Below are 17,331 nucleotides of genomic sequence, written 5' to 3'. Positions count from 1 at the left end.
TTTTTCATGCCACGGGCCCTTTAATGACGCCTTATACACGCCACTGAGGGGCTGAGAGAATCCAGATGAAACAAACAAACACAAAAACGAATAAAATTGAACTGAATAAAAGTCTCTCGTGTCTCCAGCATCAGGGAAGACGGACAGCGCGAGCAGGATGATCTCACCCATCAGTAGGGGTGGGTGAGTGTTTATGAGGTGGGGAGAAGGGGGGGCGCAGGATGACACGCGCGTTCACGGAGAGGGGAGGGAGGGGATGGAGCTGGGGAGGGGGCAGGACGAGAGGAACCCGGATGCTGATGCTGCTCGGATGGGGAGAAGGAAGAGAGACGGAAAGGGAGGATAAAAAGAGCGAGAAGAGGAGAGAGGAGTAATAAAAGGCTCGGGGCTTTGAGGATTTGCTGCTTGTCGACGACTCCGGCGCGCAGGGGGAAGAGAAAGAGCGGAGGAGACGGAGATGCAGCGATAGAGCAGCGAATGAGGGAGGGAGGGAGGGAGAGAGAGAGAGAGAGGGAGAGACGGAGGGAGGAGAGAAGGGTTCGTCGTGCCGAGATGCTGGACTGAGAGCGTTTTTGGGATTTAAAGTGCTCCAGGCCCCGCTGCCCTCCTGCGCTCACTCCAGCATGGGACGCCTGCAGTGAAAGGGATTTTTACGCACATCCATCCACACAAACACACCTCTCTCTCTCTCTGCTCCAGTCTGGAAGCTCATGTTTGGAGGTGGCAAACATGGATCAGGTACTCTGTATCAGATGACAGGTTTTTTTTGGCTTTCCAGAACAGATAGCGAGCCACTGAACTAGGTCAGTCTGCACTTCCCTGCGAATCTTTCTGAATGTCCTGAATCCTCCATGGCTGCCAGATGCACTGGGCTTGTGCTGATTTATCCTGCTTGATATCCACATTAGCTGCTTTTAATGCCCGCACACTCATCATCATTATTGTCCCAGCATATGCATGTGTGCTCATCTTATCTCAGGCCTGCTGTCATATTTGCTCACGGTTTGGCAGGTTGTAGCATCCTGTATCATCTTTCACCTCTTTACTGTGCAATCCTGCGACTAACCGAGCTATTCTTATAGCATCATTAGGCTATCATCATTATCATCATCACCGTCATCATTATTATTACTGCTACTCTTATTACTATAATATCTGGCTCTTGGCTTCGCCTTAACATCTTCCAGTCCGCTTGGGAAACACGAAAAACCCTGTTTTTGTTGTTAAGATATTCACCGGTTTATTAGCCTGGGAGAGCAGAAAGCAGGAGCAGATGTTTGGGAGCAGCAGGCCACGGCCCTGACGTCAGGACTACATTCCCCATCAGCCCCTGCGCGCTCGCCCGGCGCCTGGGGCATGTTGCTGCGGCGCAGCTCGGACAGACGGTGAAGTTTTTGCTTTTTTTCCCGTTGTGTCGACGTAAAAAAAAGGAAAAGAAATATTAATAGCAAGAAGAGATGTCCAGCAAGGAGGTGTCAGGGAGTCCAGCGGCTCAGTATGTGGGGCCTTACCGGCTGGAGAAGACGCTGGGCAAAGGCCAGACAGGTCAGCACATCACTACCCCCTCATTTCACTATCAATTAGTGATTGAATATTGATCCCTTTCAAAAATGACTGCTGTGGAGCTCCTTGTCCTGCACATTGTAGCCTTTTACTGCTCAGGCACACCCACTTTAAAGGGGAATTCCACCCATTTTTCAGAATTTCTGCATAATTCGGTGGATAAACCATTCAGATTTGTTTGATGTGAAGTGGTTCATTGTAGATACTCAGATTTCTTTACTGTGGTGGTGATGGGAACCAGCGGTCACAGTGTCTACAACACAAATATAGCCATTTAATTTACTGTCCGAAACCACCAGTAACCCTACACGTGTGTCCTGAGTTTTATAGGAAATGATAATTACAGTAAAATACTGACAAATCTTAAAAATAACTTTGGGGACTATTTTGCTTTACAACACCCTACGTGTACCCCTCCACCATGAACAGGTTTTGAAAATACATTTTAGGCCAAAACATTGTCTGGATCTAATGATCATGATGGCAAAATAGTGGAAAAGCTGAATAAATATTTTCTTTGGGGACTGTTTTGTCTCAGAATGTCCGTCATATATGCTTTCACCATAGATGGATTAAAATAAATGTATTAAAATATGTTTCAGGCCACAGCTTAATCTTAAAACTATTATAAAAGGACACCTCAGACATCAGGTGTTTATGTTTAAGGAGCTTATAGAGACATTAAACTCTTCGGACATCTGGTTCCTATCACCGCCACTGTGAACAGTTCTGACTATAAGTTTCACTAGAACTGAGCATTTTCACACCAAACCACTCTCAATGACTTTGTTGGCATCTTTGCAGTTTATCAGTTGGATCAGGTGTGGTTATGAAGTTTGGGTGCTAAACTCTGCAGACTTTAGCCTCAGACATTAATGTCTTTACTCCAACTATAGATATATTTGCCCATGATTATGCACTGGGCAATATGGCAAACATATCATATCATGATATTTCAAGACATTTTCACAATACATGATGCACATCACAATGTTTTGGCACACAAACACAATGGAATAGTAGGGGCACATTCAAAAACTGTTACAGTGATGTTGTTCTACATTTTCCATACTGAGCTGCGTTGAATCGAATCAAATCAAGTTAAATCTAATTCTGCTCTCTGTGTAATGAAACAGTTGGTAAATGTTCTTTAAGTACTGATGATATCCATGATATGCTCAGAAAGGCACATTCTTCATCATGATAAAAATCCTTATGATAGTGATCAATTATCGTCTCTAACTATTGTGATTAAAAACGAACACTGCAAATATGTGCATTGTTATACATGTACTCTTTTTATGGATTCAATATTGTTATAATCTCGGTAGGTAAGATAAAGGTTATGCACATGGCTAGTGTAAAGGCAGCACTCAAAAGAGGGGCGCTGGTGCCCTCATCATCATTGTTCAGACAGCAAGCCTGTCGTTAGCACATGGATGTAATTTAAGTTAGCGCGGCTAAAAAGTCACCTCAAAATAATCCAGTTAAGCTTGTAGATGCGTGTCATGTGCTCAAGGAACACAGAACCCATTAGATGCAGTATAATAAACGTTACCTCTTACATGAAGAAAAATAGTTCTGTAGCTAACAACAGTGTTTGGCTAACTAGCTTGTTTTGCTGTGATATTGATTGCACTCTGACTGTTAAAAGGCTAGAAGAATTTAGGCCTGGGTTTTGGAGGAGCGTGCCCATATTTGCTGATGAGAACAACTGTATTATGTCTTTTTTCTGAATTGATATGAAATCTTCCTCACTCAGTATTTCTTAAAAAGAAAAAGTCAGACATGCAGACTTGAGGGTGTCCATACTGACTGTAAAGTGAATGTAAATGTCATTCTTTGTGCAACTCAATATGGACTTAAAGGGGAATTCCCCAATGTTCTCAGATTTCTTCATAATTCAATCACTGAGATGTCACAAAATCATCAGAGCTTTTTTTTTTTGTGAAAGGGTTCATTATAGAGAAATTTGCAGATTCAGATTTCTTCACAGTGGTGGTAGGAACCAGAAGTCACGATGTTATGATGAACGCAAATATAGCCATTTTATTTACTATACAAAGCCACTAGTTAACCTAACCTGTCTTCTGAGTTTTATATGTGGTGCTGATGATGGTAAAATACCAGAAAATCTGAAAAAATAAGTTTTGTTTCTGCATGTACCACCTTGCCACGGATAAAAAACCTTGGGTAACCTTCCTATCACCACCACTGTAAGCATTTGTGACTCGTTCACATTTAATTTAATTATACAGAATATTTGAAAAATCAGTGGAATTCCTATTTAAGTATATAATTATGTAATTACGTCTGAATACTAAAGTGAAACAAAAAGAGTTAAATGAGGCAGAATGCTAAACATTTCAGTAGTTATGCAAAAAAACAAATATTTTGATATGTGATAATTCATATGAATTAATTTTACTAATAACTAATTAATTAGTTTAAATGTGGCCTGTAAGTGTGAAGAGCTGTAACAATATAGTGTTTCTTAATGTTCAGAGAAAGAGCTACACTACATCATTATGTAAAATTATGTGTGTATATATATATATATATATTTAATACATAAAATTCTATGTACTGTAGCTCTTAATGGCTCTTTACATTGTGTGTAAATTTCATGATGAATGAACCAAACGAAATGGCCCAGAATGACTTGAAATTTGTAAAAATGTCTGGTTCCATTGACTTATATTAAAAGAAAAATGTGTTTTTTCTTTATTTCTCATGTAAAGTATACATTTTGGTTACCGACCCAGCTGCTGAATATTCAGTACTTATACTGTATGTTCAATACTTGAATACTTCTAATCAGTAGAAATTGGTTAGTAATGTAAACATAATGAGCTTTATATGTCCACGTCAGCGCATTCTGTCCAGTCACTTATACTGAGAACTGAGTGTCCTCAGGGAGGAGTTCAGTTCGTCAGAACATCAGCATACAGGGAAAGCTGTTTAAAGACTGTCCTTCTGCTTTAGCATGTTTCCTGCATTTATGGAAAGCTATGACAGACTTGAGTATTGTTGGTATAACACAAAACCTTTGTATCTTCATTTTACCTCTTTTTTAAACTTTGAGCCAAAGTTGTTCATTTTCTTTTACTATCTGCTCACATTGATATGAACCTGTAAGTGAATTGCTGTTTCAGGTGAAGTCATTAACTCAATCTAGATTGGACGTCATTCTAAACGGAAAGGTTGCAGAAATATGTGTTGACAATTTTTATTGTCAACTTTACTGCTAATTGCATCAGCCCTGCTATTCACTATCTGGGTCCTTTGGGAGTAGAGGTCTGACACCTTCCAAGCTTGAGATAATCAACTTAAACCAGTGGATCCCAGTCCTGCTGCTTTGTACTGCTTGACTCAACTTGTCAGCTCGTGCCCAAACCCTTCATGAGGTTAAAGTCGATGTGTTAGAACAGGGAGACACTGAAATATGCAGAGCACTGGGATTCCCCCGGTGCAGGATATGGGAAAACACTCCTTTAGAGGGATTATCTGTAGCTGGAATAGAGGGAAGACACTAAGGCCTCGTCCACACATATCCATATATTATTAAAATTGCAGTTTGAATATCTCTGTTCACATGAGAAGGCAAAATTGGCTCGTTTGTTCATGCCAGCCCATTAAGGGGTGATAAATACCTCATAAAATTTAGTATCATTCACCTTAAGATGAACATTGTGACCTGTGTTCTGTGCAAAATATAGAGATGTGCTGCAAAGCTAAGGCACAGACTTTCCAACAAATTGCGTTACAAATACAGTAGACACTGACCTGCAGGCCGTAACACCTCCTTAATTTAACATTTCACACAGATTCCAAGTCTGAATTCTGCCAGAAAATAAAAGCTTTAAAAAATCAGAGGAAAACCTACTGCTTGGTGTGGGGATATTTACGTTGCCATGGTCACACCACTGTCTCTGAAACATTCACGTAGTCCTGACCAGGCAGAGATGGCAGGTTTTTCTAGCTGCTCACCAAATTTGAATTATGGAGTAAAAATTCATTTCCATTCTGACTTTGGTTAATGATCATGGAATCATAGAATTTTAGAAATGCCGATGTGTTTTTAATTTTTGCAGTTGAGATGACGCCCTATTTACAAGAACTGACCACAGTACATTCTGACTCCTCCGCACTAAGGTTTAATAAAAACGTTAAACCAAATTCAATTATAAACTTTATTAACTCCTAGATTGCCCCTGAATTGCTGAGCACACAAATAATCCAGTGGTCAGCCATATTTCAGACAGAGTTGTGCCTCTTATTCTTAATAAATGATGGGCGGAGCTTCCTAGAAGTTTTAGCAGTTTTATGTTAATTCTCTTCATTTAAATATTATAATATGCTGCCCTCATAGTAACGATTGGGTTTTGACACAATTTTTACATGTTATCTTAACTACAGTTTTTACATGTTGTTATTTTAACACTGATAGCCACAAATCATTAATTGGCAGGATTTATGGATTCTGGTGAGATTTTCATTGAACAGAAAATTGAAAGACTGGATGTCAATATCTGGCATTTGATATATAGCAGTCAGGCTATAGTCTGAATATAGATTTGGATGTCTTCTCTTTAGGTTTGGTGAAGTTGGGAGTTCACTGTATCACTGGACAGAAAGTGGCCATAAAGATAGTAAACAGAGAGAAGCTGTCAGAATCTGTTCTCATGAAGGTAAAATTTACTTTCTATCTCTCTTGCTCTCTCTCGCTCTCTAGCACACATTTTAATTGAATTAACACTACACTTGACAATCTGCTAATGAGTTTAAAGCTAAGCTCTTCTCTGTTTCTTGTCATTCACTCACTCCTATTACTCTGTTCATTCACATCTTGTTTTTTTGTTCTCTCTTCTTATTCTCAGGTGGAGAGAGAGATAGCAATTCTCAAGCTTATTGAGCACCCGCACGTTCTCAAACTGCACGATGTGTATGAGAATAACAAATATCTGTAAGTACACAGAAACATCAGTGTCAGTAACACCAGAAACATTAGAAACATCAACACCAGAAACATTAGAAACACCAGAAACATCAGAAACATCAACACCAGAAACATCAGAAACACCAAAACCATCAACACCAGAAATATCAGAAACATCAACACCAGAAACATTAGAAACACCAGAAACACCAGAAACATCAGAAACATCAACACCAGAAACACCAACAACAGAAAAATCAGAAACACCAAAAACATCAACATCAGAAACATCAACGCTAACAACAATAGAAACACTAACACCAGAAACATCAGAAGCACCAGAAACATCAGAAACACCAACATCAGAAACACCAACGTCAGAAACGCCAGAAACATGGACACCAGAAACATTAGCACCAAAAACACCAACAAAAGAAACACTAGAAACATCAACACCAACAATAGAAACACCAACACCAGAAACATCACCACCAGAAATATTAGAAACATCAACACCAGAAACACTAGAAACATCAGAAACATTAACATCAAAAACAGCAACAAAAGAAACACAAGAAACATCAACACCAGTAATAATTAAACGATTCAAGAATAATGTTTCTCGACGTAAAATAGCAAAGAACTTTTGCTTTTCATCATCTACAGTACATAATAACATAAAAAGATTCAGAGAATCTGGAGAAATGTCTGTATGTAAGGGACAAGGCCAAGAACCAGTATTTGCTGGCCATGATCTTTGGGCTCCCAGGCAGCACTGCATTAAAAACAGACACGATTCCGTAGTAGACATCACTGCATGGGCTCAGAAGCACTTCTGAGAACCACCGTCTGTGAAAACAATTAGTCTCTGCATCCACGAAAGCAAGTTAAAACTGTAAAACACAAAGAAACTGTACATAAACAGAATTCAAAAACACTGCCACCTTCTCTGGGCCTGAGCTAATTTAAAATGGACTGAGGTGAAGTGGAAAAGTGTTCTGTGGTCCAACAAATTAACGTTTGAAATTCTTTTTGTAAATCATGGACACTGCATCCTCTGGGCTAAAGACCACTCAGCTTGTTATCAATGCACAGTTCAAAAGCCAGTATTCATGATGGTATAGGGATGCATTAGTGCACATGGCATGGGTGGTGTGCACATCTGTGAAGGCACCATTAATGCTGATTGATATATACAGGTTTTGGCAACATATGCTGCCATCCAGACAATGAAGGCTTTGATTATTTCAGCAACACAACGTCAACATTACGGCACATATTTCAGCAGCATTGCTCTGCATTAAAAGAGTCAGAGTGCTAAACTGATCTGCCTGCAGTCCAGACCTGGCATATATTTTTCAAAGAAACAATAGAATTTCTAAGTTTGAACATTTAATTAGTTGTCTTTGTTGTATTATTCTTTTAAAAAATGGTTTACATGATTTGCACATCATTGCATTCGGTTTTTATTTACATTATGCACAGCGTCTCAACTTTTTTGGAAATGGCTTTGTATTACGTAATTACAAAAACAAGAAATGAAACATGTTTGAATACAAAATGTGAAAATGAGAACTCTCAATCTCTCTCTCTCTCTCTCTCTCTCTCTCTCTCTCACTCTCTCTCTCAGGTATCTGGTGTTAGAGCATGTATCTGGAGGAGAGCTGTTTGATTACCTGGTGAAGAAAGGCAGATTGACCCCTAAAGAGGCCAGAAAGTTCTTCAGACAGATCATCTCTGCGCTGGACTTCTGCCACAGTCACTCTATATGGTAATCCAGCACATGTGAAATGTGCTTGTATCTACAGTGACTACATGCTGCGGATAAGGCCTCTTTACTGCTGTCTACACTCATAAAACACACTCTCTATATTCTATTCTGTGGCTGGAGTGTAGATGCAGATTTCTATTATGATCATTAATATTATAGATGTAACAATATTAATATGAATGAATGCTGTTTTACTGCAACCAAGTGATTCATTTATTTTCTCACTTAGAAAAACAATGTATTCTTCATGATGTCTGTCTTTACAGTGTATGACTATTTTAAGAGTAAGTAAGTTTTATTTTTACCCACTTTTGAAAAGACACATTGTGAAGTGCACAGGATTAGAATGATGTGTGGAGGTGGTGCTGTAATTATTACCAGTGCTTTTCCCATCCACAGTGTCATTTTCACAGACCCGGAATATTAAAGGAAAATATAATCGAGGAGCAGCTCCCATCTCTGTCATTTACACCGAGATGTCTGATCTCATTTAAACCAGTCGTAAACTATACCCTGTGGTTATGACATTAGCCCACCTCCCCAAAGTCCAGACAGTACTTTAGACCGAATGTACAGGTCTGCCAGTGGACTTGTTAGTTTAGGCCTATGATTTTCACCTGACTTCATTTTTTTTTTTGTTGTTTGATTTTTTTCTGTTTTCTTTACTCTTTTCTAGTCACTGCCCTGTCTCTCTGTCAGCCATGCTCATTCTCTACACTGGCTCTGTTCCCTATCTCTCTCTTTTTCTTATCTCTTGCTCTCTGTGTCTGCCTCTTTTTCCTCTTTCTCTGTCTTTCACTCTTTTTCCACTTTTTCTCATTATCTTTCTGTCCTCTCTCTTTTTCCTCTCTCTCTCTCTCTCTCTCTCTCTCTCTCTCTCTCTCAGTCACAGAGATCTGAAGCCAGAGAATCTCCTGCTAGATGAGAAAAATAATATAAGGATTGCAGATTTTGGTATGGCTTCCCTACAAGTGGGAGACAGCCTGCTGGAGACCAGCTGTGGGTGAGTTCTCTCTTTCTCTCTCTCTCTCTCTCCCTCTCTTTTTTTCTCTCACTTTGTGTGTGTGTGTGTGTGTGTGTGTGTGTGTGTGTGTGTGTGTATGAACATGTTAAATAAAATGCTCCACTTTAATTGGAGCTCACGCTGTGTTTGTTATGTAATTGCAGGTCTCCTCATTATGCGTGTCCAGAGGTCATTCGGGTAAGTCTGCTCTCTCCTCTTCTGCTTAATTAAAACTAATCCAGCCTGCTGTAAGAGCTTTGAGTGTTGGAGTAGTTATTTTAAAAAGGTACTTCATTGCAAATAACAAATTATTATTCTTACTCTAGTTATTACATCCTAAAAAATAATCTCTCTACTCATTACTTTGCTTCTGAATTACTCTCTAAAGCCCAAACACATGTGTACCAACTGTACATGGGAACGTCCAACAGTCCTTTCAGTACTTTAGAAATAAATAGGTCAACATAAGCATAGTTTTAAAGCCCTGTCGCTGTGTCCCTGTCTTAAAAATGATGAACGGCTAAAGATTACGCTGGCTTTACACAATGAAACTTTCATGCAACTTTGGTTACCTGAAACGTACATGAAACTTGATTGCACTTCCGTTGCATAATGTGAAGCCTCCTGCAACTTACTTGAAACTCATCCACAACAGCTGCAAGCGTCTCAAGTTTGTGGAACCAGTTTCATGAAACAGCAAATCAGAATGGCCATTATGCATATCTTGAACAATACACTTTCAAACTATTAATATCACTATTAAAATCACTGAACAAAAAAAGGACAACAGAACATTGCTTATTGGACTGTTGAAAAGGAGACCGCCTCCAGGACTGACTCACAGTTGGTAGTTGTTCATTTTGTCACTTATCTGAGTTATGACAACAAATATGAGTTTTTCAAATGTTTCTGTAATCCGTGTTAACTAGCCAGCTGATGCTAACAGCTGTTTAAATGGCTGCATATGCCACTGTTTATTCTTCTTTAGCCTGTTCTTAACATGATCTATGTAGCTAGATCCATTTTCTCCTCTCCTGATGTCCCCAATTCTATAATGAGCTCAAAATCTTTGGAATCTAAATGAAAATTGTTACAGAAGAGGCTCAGTTGCACTTCTTCAAGAACCTTTGCTTCTAGAATAGGATGCTTAAGATATCAAGTAGGCTGTAACTGCAACGGCTACCAAAACATTCATTTTCAAGGACTTGACAAACAAACAACAGAGAAGAAGTATATTGTATAGTACAGTAAAGATTAAAGTAGATTAATAGATAGATTAAAGATATAAATAGATTTGGAGAAAGCTTTGCAGTGACAGCTGGAAAGATCAGGATAAAAACAAAGATGATAAAAATGCTATACGTATCTAAATGCAGGACTAGAGGAGTAATTAAATGTGTTGTTTAGTTGTTTTTGAATTGCTTTGTGCATCTTTCAAGTTGCACAGAAATTGTGTTGCAAGCAACTCAACACATGGAACTAGTTGAATTAGTGTTTTTACTGTATAAAGCCAGCCTTACAGAGAAATTGGTCCTGTTTAGCTGAGGCTGGGTCTCTTTCTTCTTCAGCACATAGCTCTTTATATACCAGTTTGATTCTAGGTGCTTCGATGATTAGGTGCTTCGACAGATTGTTTGCCAAGATTGTGGTGCCTCCCTGCTGCGCTGCTCACACTTGCAGTCATACTCACACAGTCAGACACAGGTAGAGGGCACACATGCAAATGACAAACAAGGACTGGCATGGAAAATACATAGCATATAATGTTATTCTTTATTTTGTACTGCTGAGTGAGCCATACTGTACCTGAGTAGCTGTGAGGAATTTGGTTGGCTCTCTTGCTTGGGAACCAAGCATGGGGTACCGATGGCCATTTCCCCATTTATTTTTTTAACTTGCCTTCACTTTGATTCATTACTTAAGGAGTTCGGCAAATCAAATGTTAAGAAGAGCCATTTTGTCCTGTCAACAAAAATTACACCACTTTGTGAGCCACAACAATTTATGTCCATTATACCATCTTGACTGTAAATGTGTCAAAAATGCAGACTTACTTCATTCTGCTTTAAGCTTTCGTTCAGCTATAGCTGCTTTTCTCACATCTCTGGCAGGAAACTTAAAAGTAGAATAGCTTGTTGTAAAATATCTCTCAACATTCTTTTTTTTTGTGAGGCTGAAGTCAGCTTTCCATTCAGCAGGTTTTCGCTTGAATTTTCCCATTCCACCTTAAATGGTGCCTGAGGTGGAAGAATGTAACTGCTGCACCATTTAAGGTGGAACGGAAAATTTAAATAAGAAGCTGGTGAATGAAATACAACTTTAGCTTCATCATGTTTTGTGTTTGACAGTTTCTCGTTGCAGATTAAACATATCAGGGAACTACCTGGAGTGATTATAAATGCAAATAAGTCAATTCGTCTCCAAATTATGGTTGTTTGTCTTCAATCTCTTTGCTGTTTCGTTAGCTTCTAGCTAGGTGAGATTATTGTCTGTGTTGCTGTGTTAAAGGGTGAATTAGCAGTTCTACATTAACTCCAGAGTTTAAGACCATTTATTGTTAAACTGTGTTGAAAGATCAGCAGAGCTTTATTTTACTGAAAAGGAGGATTAATTTATTTTTACCTACAAATCTAATTCTAGGGAAGGAGGGAACATTAAGGAGTAAATTAACACTCTTGCCCATGGCAGTTTAGCCTCGAGGCTAATCGGCTAGCCATACAAACTTTGCAATACTAAACCGTTTATAGACATTTGAGCATAACATGCATAACATGTGATTAATTGCTTTGTCTGGATATAAACTTGGAGTATAGTCATGGTGTAGTGCCTTCCTTTTGTTCTAGCCATGTAGCCTTTAGCATGCTGACTACCCAGCTAGCAGAGTAAGGTGATAAAGCTGTATCACCACTCGTGTAACAAACGGATGAGTTTGTAACCAAAAGCCGAGCCAATGGAATAGTATAGTTTGTTGTTAAGCATTTTAAAGGAGTTTACCGCTGTAGCTTCTAAGTAGCTTTATCCACCATTATTTCTGGGTTTGAAAGGGAGAGCGTAATGATTTCTGGGCAAGTTCTGCTGTTGAAATGTTCCCTCAAAATGTTCTCTCACCCCACCAAAGGGCTCATCTAACACCCTTCCCTCGAGCTAAGAATGTAATGGTACAGCCCTTAAGATGGTGCCGGGAATGCCCCGAGGGGAAAAGATGAGGCCAAGTTGAAAAGTGCTTGTTAAAACCGGTATTGAAGCATGATGCATGTGACCATGAAAGCTAAAGACAACTCTGCCCACTTTCACGGTTCTGTTATGTGATGGAAATGGACTTGACCACGGTACGAATGGTTCCATGCTGTACTGGATGGTGGAAAAACACCATTGGAGATGTATGTGTAGTGCAAGTGGAGTTCTTAGTAAGTGAGTAACGTAATGAAATTGCACGAATTTAAACTATAATGTGTTATCACATTACTCTGTACTGCGTTACGCCCAACACTGGAGCTTACAGACATATTTGGCTTGATTTTACATTCTTGTGTGTGAGTGACATAAAGGGATACTGTATATAGTAAAGGTGTGTTGTTTTTAAGGGGGAGAAGTATGACGGCCGCAGGGCGGACGTATGGAGCTGTGGAGTTATACTCTTCGCTCTGCTTGTGGTGAGAAACTCTCTTTTTAAGAATTTTCACTCAGACTGCTTTGTTTCTCTTTGCTGTTTATTCATATGTAATTAACATGTTGGATCAAATAACTGCCATTGAGGTTTAACTCTAAGAAGTCAAGATTTATCACTGTTGACTAATGTTTCTGTAATGCTGTGGTGGAGCGATGAGGAGGTGGACACATGTGCGAAGACAAGGAAGATTTATTATGGGCAAATCCAAACTCAGAACAGTCCAGGGTCATAGAGCCAACACGGAGAACAGGAGGGACAGATATAACAACAAAGGAACACAGGATAAACACAACAGAAGCCGGAAAACAACCAAACAATCCAAACAATACACTTCAAACAATATAAACAAAGTTCAAACCAGCAAACTCACAGGTGAAAACACAGGTGAGAGCAATCAAGGGCGGAGTCAAGAAACAAGGAGGCAGGACAGGGAAGAATCAAAACAAAGAAAGCACACAGAGAAGACCCAAAACAAAACAAAAGCACATGGAGTACTGGGATAGGCCATTCGTGACAGTTTCCATGTTTTATTTGAAATGCCATCATGGTGATACTGAATATTTGCTCCGTGATGGGAATAAAATTAAGCTGTATGTTTACTGTATATATAATTGTATGATAGTGTTTAAATCTCTGAACTGCAGGGTGCCCTGCCCTTTGACCACGATAATCTGCGGCAGCTCCTGGAGAAGGTGAAGAGTGGAGTTTTCCACATGCCTCACTTCATCCCTCCAGACTGTCAGGCTCTACTCCGCGGCATGATCGAGGTCAACCCAGAGAAACGCATCACGGTATACTCTCTCTCTCTCTCTCTGTCTCTCTCTCTCTCTCTCTCTCTCTCTCTGTCTCTCTCTCTCTCTCACACACACACACGCTTTGTATGTACAAGGTATTCAGGATGTCGAATCCAGACAGAATTATGTCAAGCTTCGATCAGATTCTGACAGAATTTTTTTGGGCTGTAGTGGGATTTGAACAGAATTTTGTGAGACCACAGTTGGATTCAAACAGAATTTTGATGGGCAACAGTGATGTTCTGACAGAACTTTGTTAGGCTACAGTGACGTTCAGACAGAATTTTGTTGGGCTAAGCGACGTTCAGATAGAATTTTGTTGGGCTAAGGGACATTCAGACAGAATTTTGTTGGGCTAAGGGACATTCAGACAGAATTTTGTTGGGCTAAGGGACATTCAGACAGAATTTTGTTGGGCTAAGGGACATTCAGACAGAATTTTGTTGGGCTAAGGGACATTCAGACAGAATTTTGTTGGGCTAAGGGACATTCAGACAGAATTTTGTTGGGCTAAGGGACGTTCAGACAGAATTTTGATGGGCTACAGTGACATTCAGGCAGATTTTTTTGGGCTTCAGTGACGTTCAGACAGAATTTTGATGGGCTACAATGACGTTCAGACAGAATTTTGATGGGCTACAATGACGTTCAGACAGAATTTTGATGGGCTACAGTGACGTTCAGACAGAAATTTGATGGGCTACAGTGACGTTCAGACAGAAATTTGTTAGGCTTCAGTGATGTTCAGACAGAATTTTGATGGGCTTCAGTGAAGTTCAGACAGAATTTTGATGGGCTACAGTGATGTTCAGACAGAATTTTGATGGGCTTCAGTGAAGTTCAGACAGAATTTTGATAAGCTTCAGTGACATTCAGACAGAATTTTGTTGGTCTATAGTGAAGTTCTGACAGAATTTTGATGAGCTACAGTGACGTTCAGACAAATTTTGATGGGCTTCAGTGATGTTCAGACAGAATTTTGTTGGGCTTTAGTGGCGTTCAGACAAATTTTGATGGGCTTCAGTCATGTTCAGACAGAATTTTGATGGGCTACAGTAACGTTCAGACAGAATTTTGATGGGCTAAGATTAGATTCTGACAGAACTTTGTCAGGCTGTAGTGGGATTTAAAAAGAATTTGTTGGACTACAGTCAGCTTTAGTCAGAATTTTGTTAGCTACATTCGGATGCAGGCAGAAGTTTATCGGCTACAGTTGGGTTCAGACAGAATTTTGTTGGGCTACATAAAATTCGGGCCAATTGTTTTTGGCTACAATCAAATATATACAGAATTTTGTGAAAAACATTGCAGTTTCACTTCAGTTTCACTCAATACAATTCTATCTATCTATCTATCTATCTATCTATCTGGAAGACAGATTTTTGTTGGGATACAGCCAAATTTATACAGAATTTTGTGGGGCTACAGCCAGACTTGGACAGAATTTTGTCAGGGTATGATGGTTTGGAACAGAATTGTGATGGGCTACCCTGACATTGAGACAGAATTTTGTTGAGTTACAGTCAGGTACAGATAGAACTGTGACAAGCTACAGTCAGATTCAGACAGAATTTCTCAGGTTACAGTCGGGTTCAAAGAATTAAAAAAATCAGGCCCAATTAAAGCTTTAGAGCATCACGTGTGCCTCTAATGTATCTGAAACAAAAATATTTCAGCTCATTTATCTTCTCAAAAAATGACTTATTCCTTGAGGACTTTTGCTCCCCACAGTTACAGGAGAACACGTACCCGTGCACTTACATTTGACTCTGTTGTGCAGTATGTTTGTGGTGATGAGTATGTGTTTGTGTGTTACAGCTGGAAGCAATACAGAAACACCCGTGGTATCAGTGAGTACCTATTACGCCTCTGTCCCTCCATCATTTACTCCTTTACCCTTCATCGTCACTGAGTGCTATACAACAGTTAAAAAACTGTCTAATGTCTGCAAATATAAAGTTATACAGCTTAATATTAGTGTTAAGTGTATAATATAAAGGATAATGGATATTTCAAACATTTGATTTATCAAGTATATATTATAAAACAGCCTTTCGATGCACATGTATTAATTTTAAAAGAATCTGTTAAGGTTGTGATAGTTATGGTGCCAGTAAAGGTGTTTTAATCAGTCTCTCTCTCTTTCTCCTCCAGGGGAGGCCGGAACGAACCATGTCCGGAGCAGCCCCCTCCACGACGTGTCTGTGTGAAGCGGATTCTGTCTCTGACAGAGCTGGACCCTGACGTGCTGGACAGTATGTACTCTCTGGGCTGCTTCAGGGATCGCGTCAAACTCACACGAGACCTGCAGTGCGAAGAGTGAGTCCATTTGTGCATATTAACCAGCTAACGAGGCATTGGAAAAGTCTACTTAGACCCTAAACTTATTATCGAAACCCTAGATTTATTATGTAGTTACTAATCTTAAGACTTATTATTAAACAACTAGCATCAGGAGCTACTCTACATTATTCAGTTACTACTTGCATAATTCAGTAGGTACTATATGTTATTCAGTAACTACTATACATGATTCAGTAACTACTATGAATGATTTAGTAGTTACTGTAAATGATTCATTAGCAACTGTAAATTATTCAGTAACTGCTATAAATGATTCAGTAGTTACTGTAAACGATTCATTAGCTACTGCAAGTTATTCATAAATAATACTACTATAAATAATTCAAAATAAATAAATAAATAATTTGGTAGCTACTGTATGTTTTTCTTTAACTACTATAAATGATCATGAGTTATTTCATGTTATGCAGTAACTACTATAAATGACTCAGTAGTTACTATATCGCTGCTGTCGGTAGAAAACCTTGTATCTCAATTTTTTTAGTTTTTTAGTTTTTGACATAATATAAAAATGCCTGATGCCCGTTATATCATATGTAAATTTCATAATGAATGGACCAAAACAAATGACTCAAAATTACTTGGAAAACAGTATGGTTCCATTGACGTACATTCAAAGTAAAGTATGTTTTTTCCTTCTCCTGTAAAATGACCATTTTGGAGATCCAAGGTTTTCTTCCGACAGCAGTGATATGGTATTCAGTAACTGATATAAAGGATTCAGTAGTTACTGTAAATGATTAACTACTGTAAGTTATTCAGTGACTTATACAATTCAGTAGCTACTGTAAATGATTCTGTAACTACTATGAATGAGTCAATAACTGTGATAGAAGATTCATTAAGAAATATAAGTTGTTCAGTAACTTCTACAAGTTATTTAGTTACTACTATAAATGATTTGGCAACCACTATAGAACATACTGTGTTCGGTAGCTTTTATGAAACTACAGTGTCAGTTCTGTGGTTATGAGAGTGAGGAGTGTGAATTGTGGACCCACGTACAGAGCCTTACAGTTTAAGGGATTAAAGAGTGAATGGGCTGTTATGAAACTAACGAAATGACATAGCACTGAACTCTGAACAACAATTTTCCTTCTTTTATTTCTGTGTTTGGCATTGCTTGGTTGGCATTCATATTGTTAGAATCAGAATCAGAATACTTTATTGATCCCAGAGGGAAATTGCAGTAGTAATAGTTTCTACTATTACATAATTTGTAGTGTT

The 17,331-nt window shown here is 39.0% G+C and overlaps 1 protein-coding gene across 4 annotated transcripts in view; it reads left to right on the top strand.

The window, feature by feature from the left end:
* The first annotated feature begins 283 nt into the window (after window positions 1-283).
* si:dkey-16p21.7 (serine/threonine-protein kinase BRSK2) overlaps window positions 284-17,331 on the top strand; it is a 38,407-nt gene continuing 21,359 nt past the window's right edge. For 2 of the 4 annotated variants that reach the window (XM_037544675.1, XM_017697446.2), the window contains exons 1-10: window positions 284-1,545; window positions 6,160-6,254; window positions 6,444-6,529; window positions 8,133-8,273; window positions 9,160-9,276; window positions 9,441-9,474; window positions 12,861-12,929; window positions 13,591-13,737; window positions 15,559-15,590; window positions 15,895-16,059. In XM_037544675.1, the coding sequence (XP_037400572.1) occupies window positions 1,458-1,545; window positions 6,160-6,254; window positions 6,444-6,529; window positions 8,133-8,273; window positions 9,160-9,276; window positions 9,441-9,474; window positions 12,861-12,929; window positions 13,591-13,737; window positions 15,559-15,590; window positions 15,895-16,059 (974 nt within the window). In that variant the 5' untranslated portion in view covers window positions 284-1,457. The remainder of the gene's footprint in view (window positions 1,546-6,159; window positions 6,255-6,443; window positions 6,530-8,132; window positions 8,274-9,159; window positions 9,277-9,440; window positions 9,475-12,860; window positions 12,930-13,590; window positions 13,738-15,558; window positions 15,591-15,894; window positions 16,060-17,331) is intronic. The other 2 variants (XM_017697447.2, XM_017697444.2) reach the window with 2 other exon arrangements.

Source organism: Pygocentrus nattereri, chromosome 14 (assembly GCF_015220715.1).
Source record: "Pygocentrus nattereri isolate fPygNat1 chromosome 14, fPygNat1.pri, whole genome shotgun sequence".
NCBI classification, from domain to species: Eukaryota; Metazoa; Chordata; class Actinopteri; order Characiformes; family Serrasalmidae; genus Pygocentrus; species Pygocentrus nattereri.
Note: the sequence above shows the minus strand (reverse complement) of the source record. Positions and strands in the feature narration are given on the sequence as shown.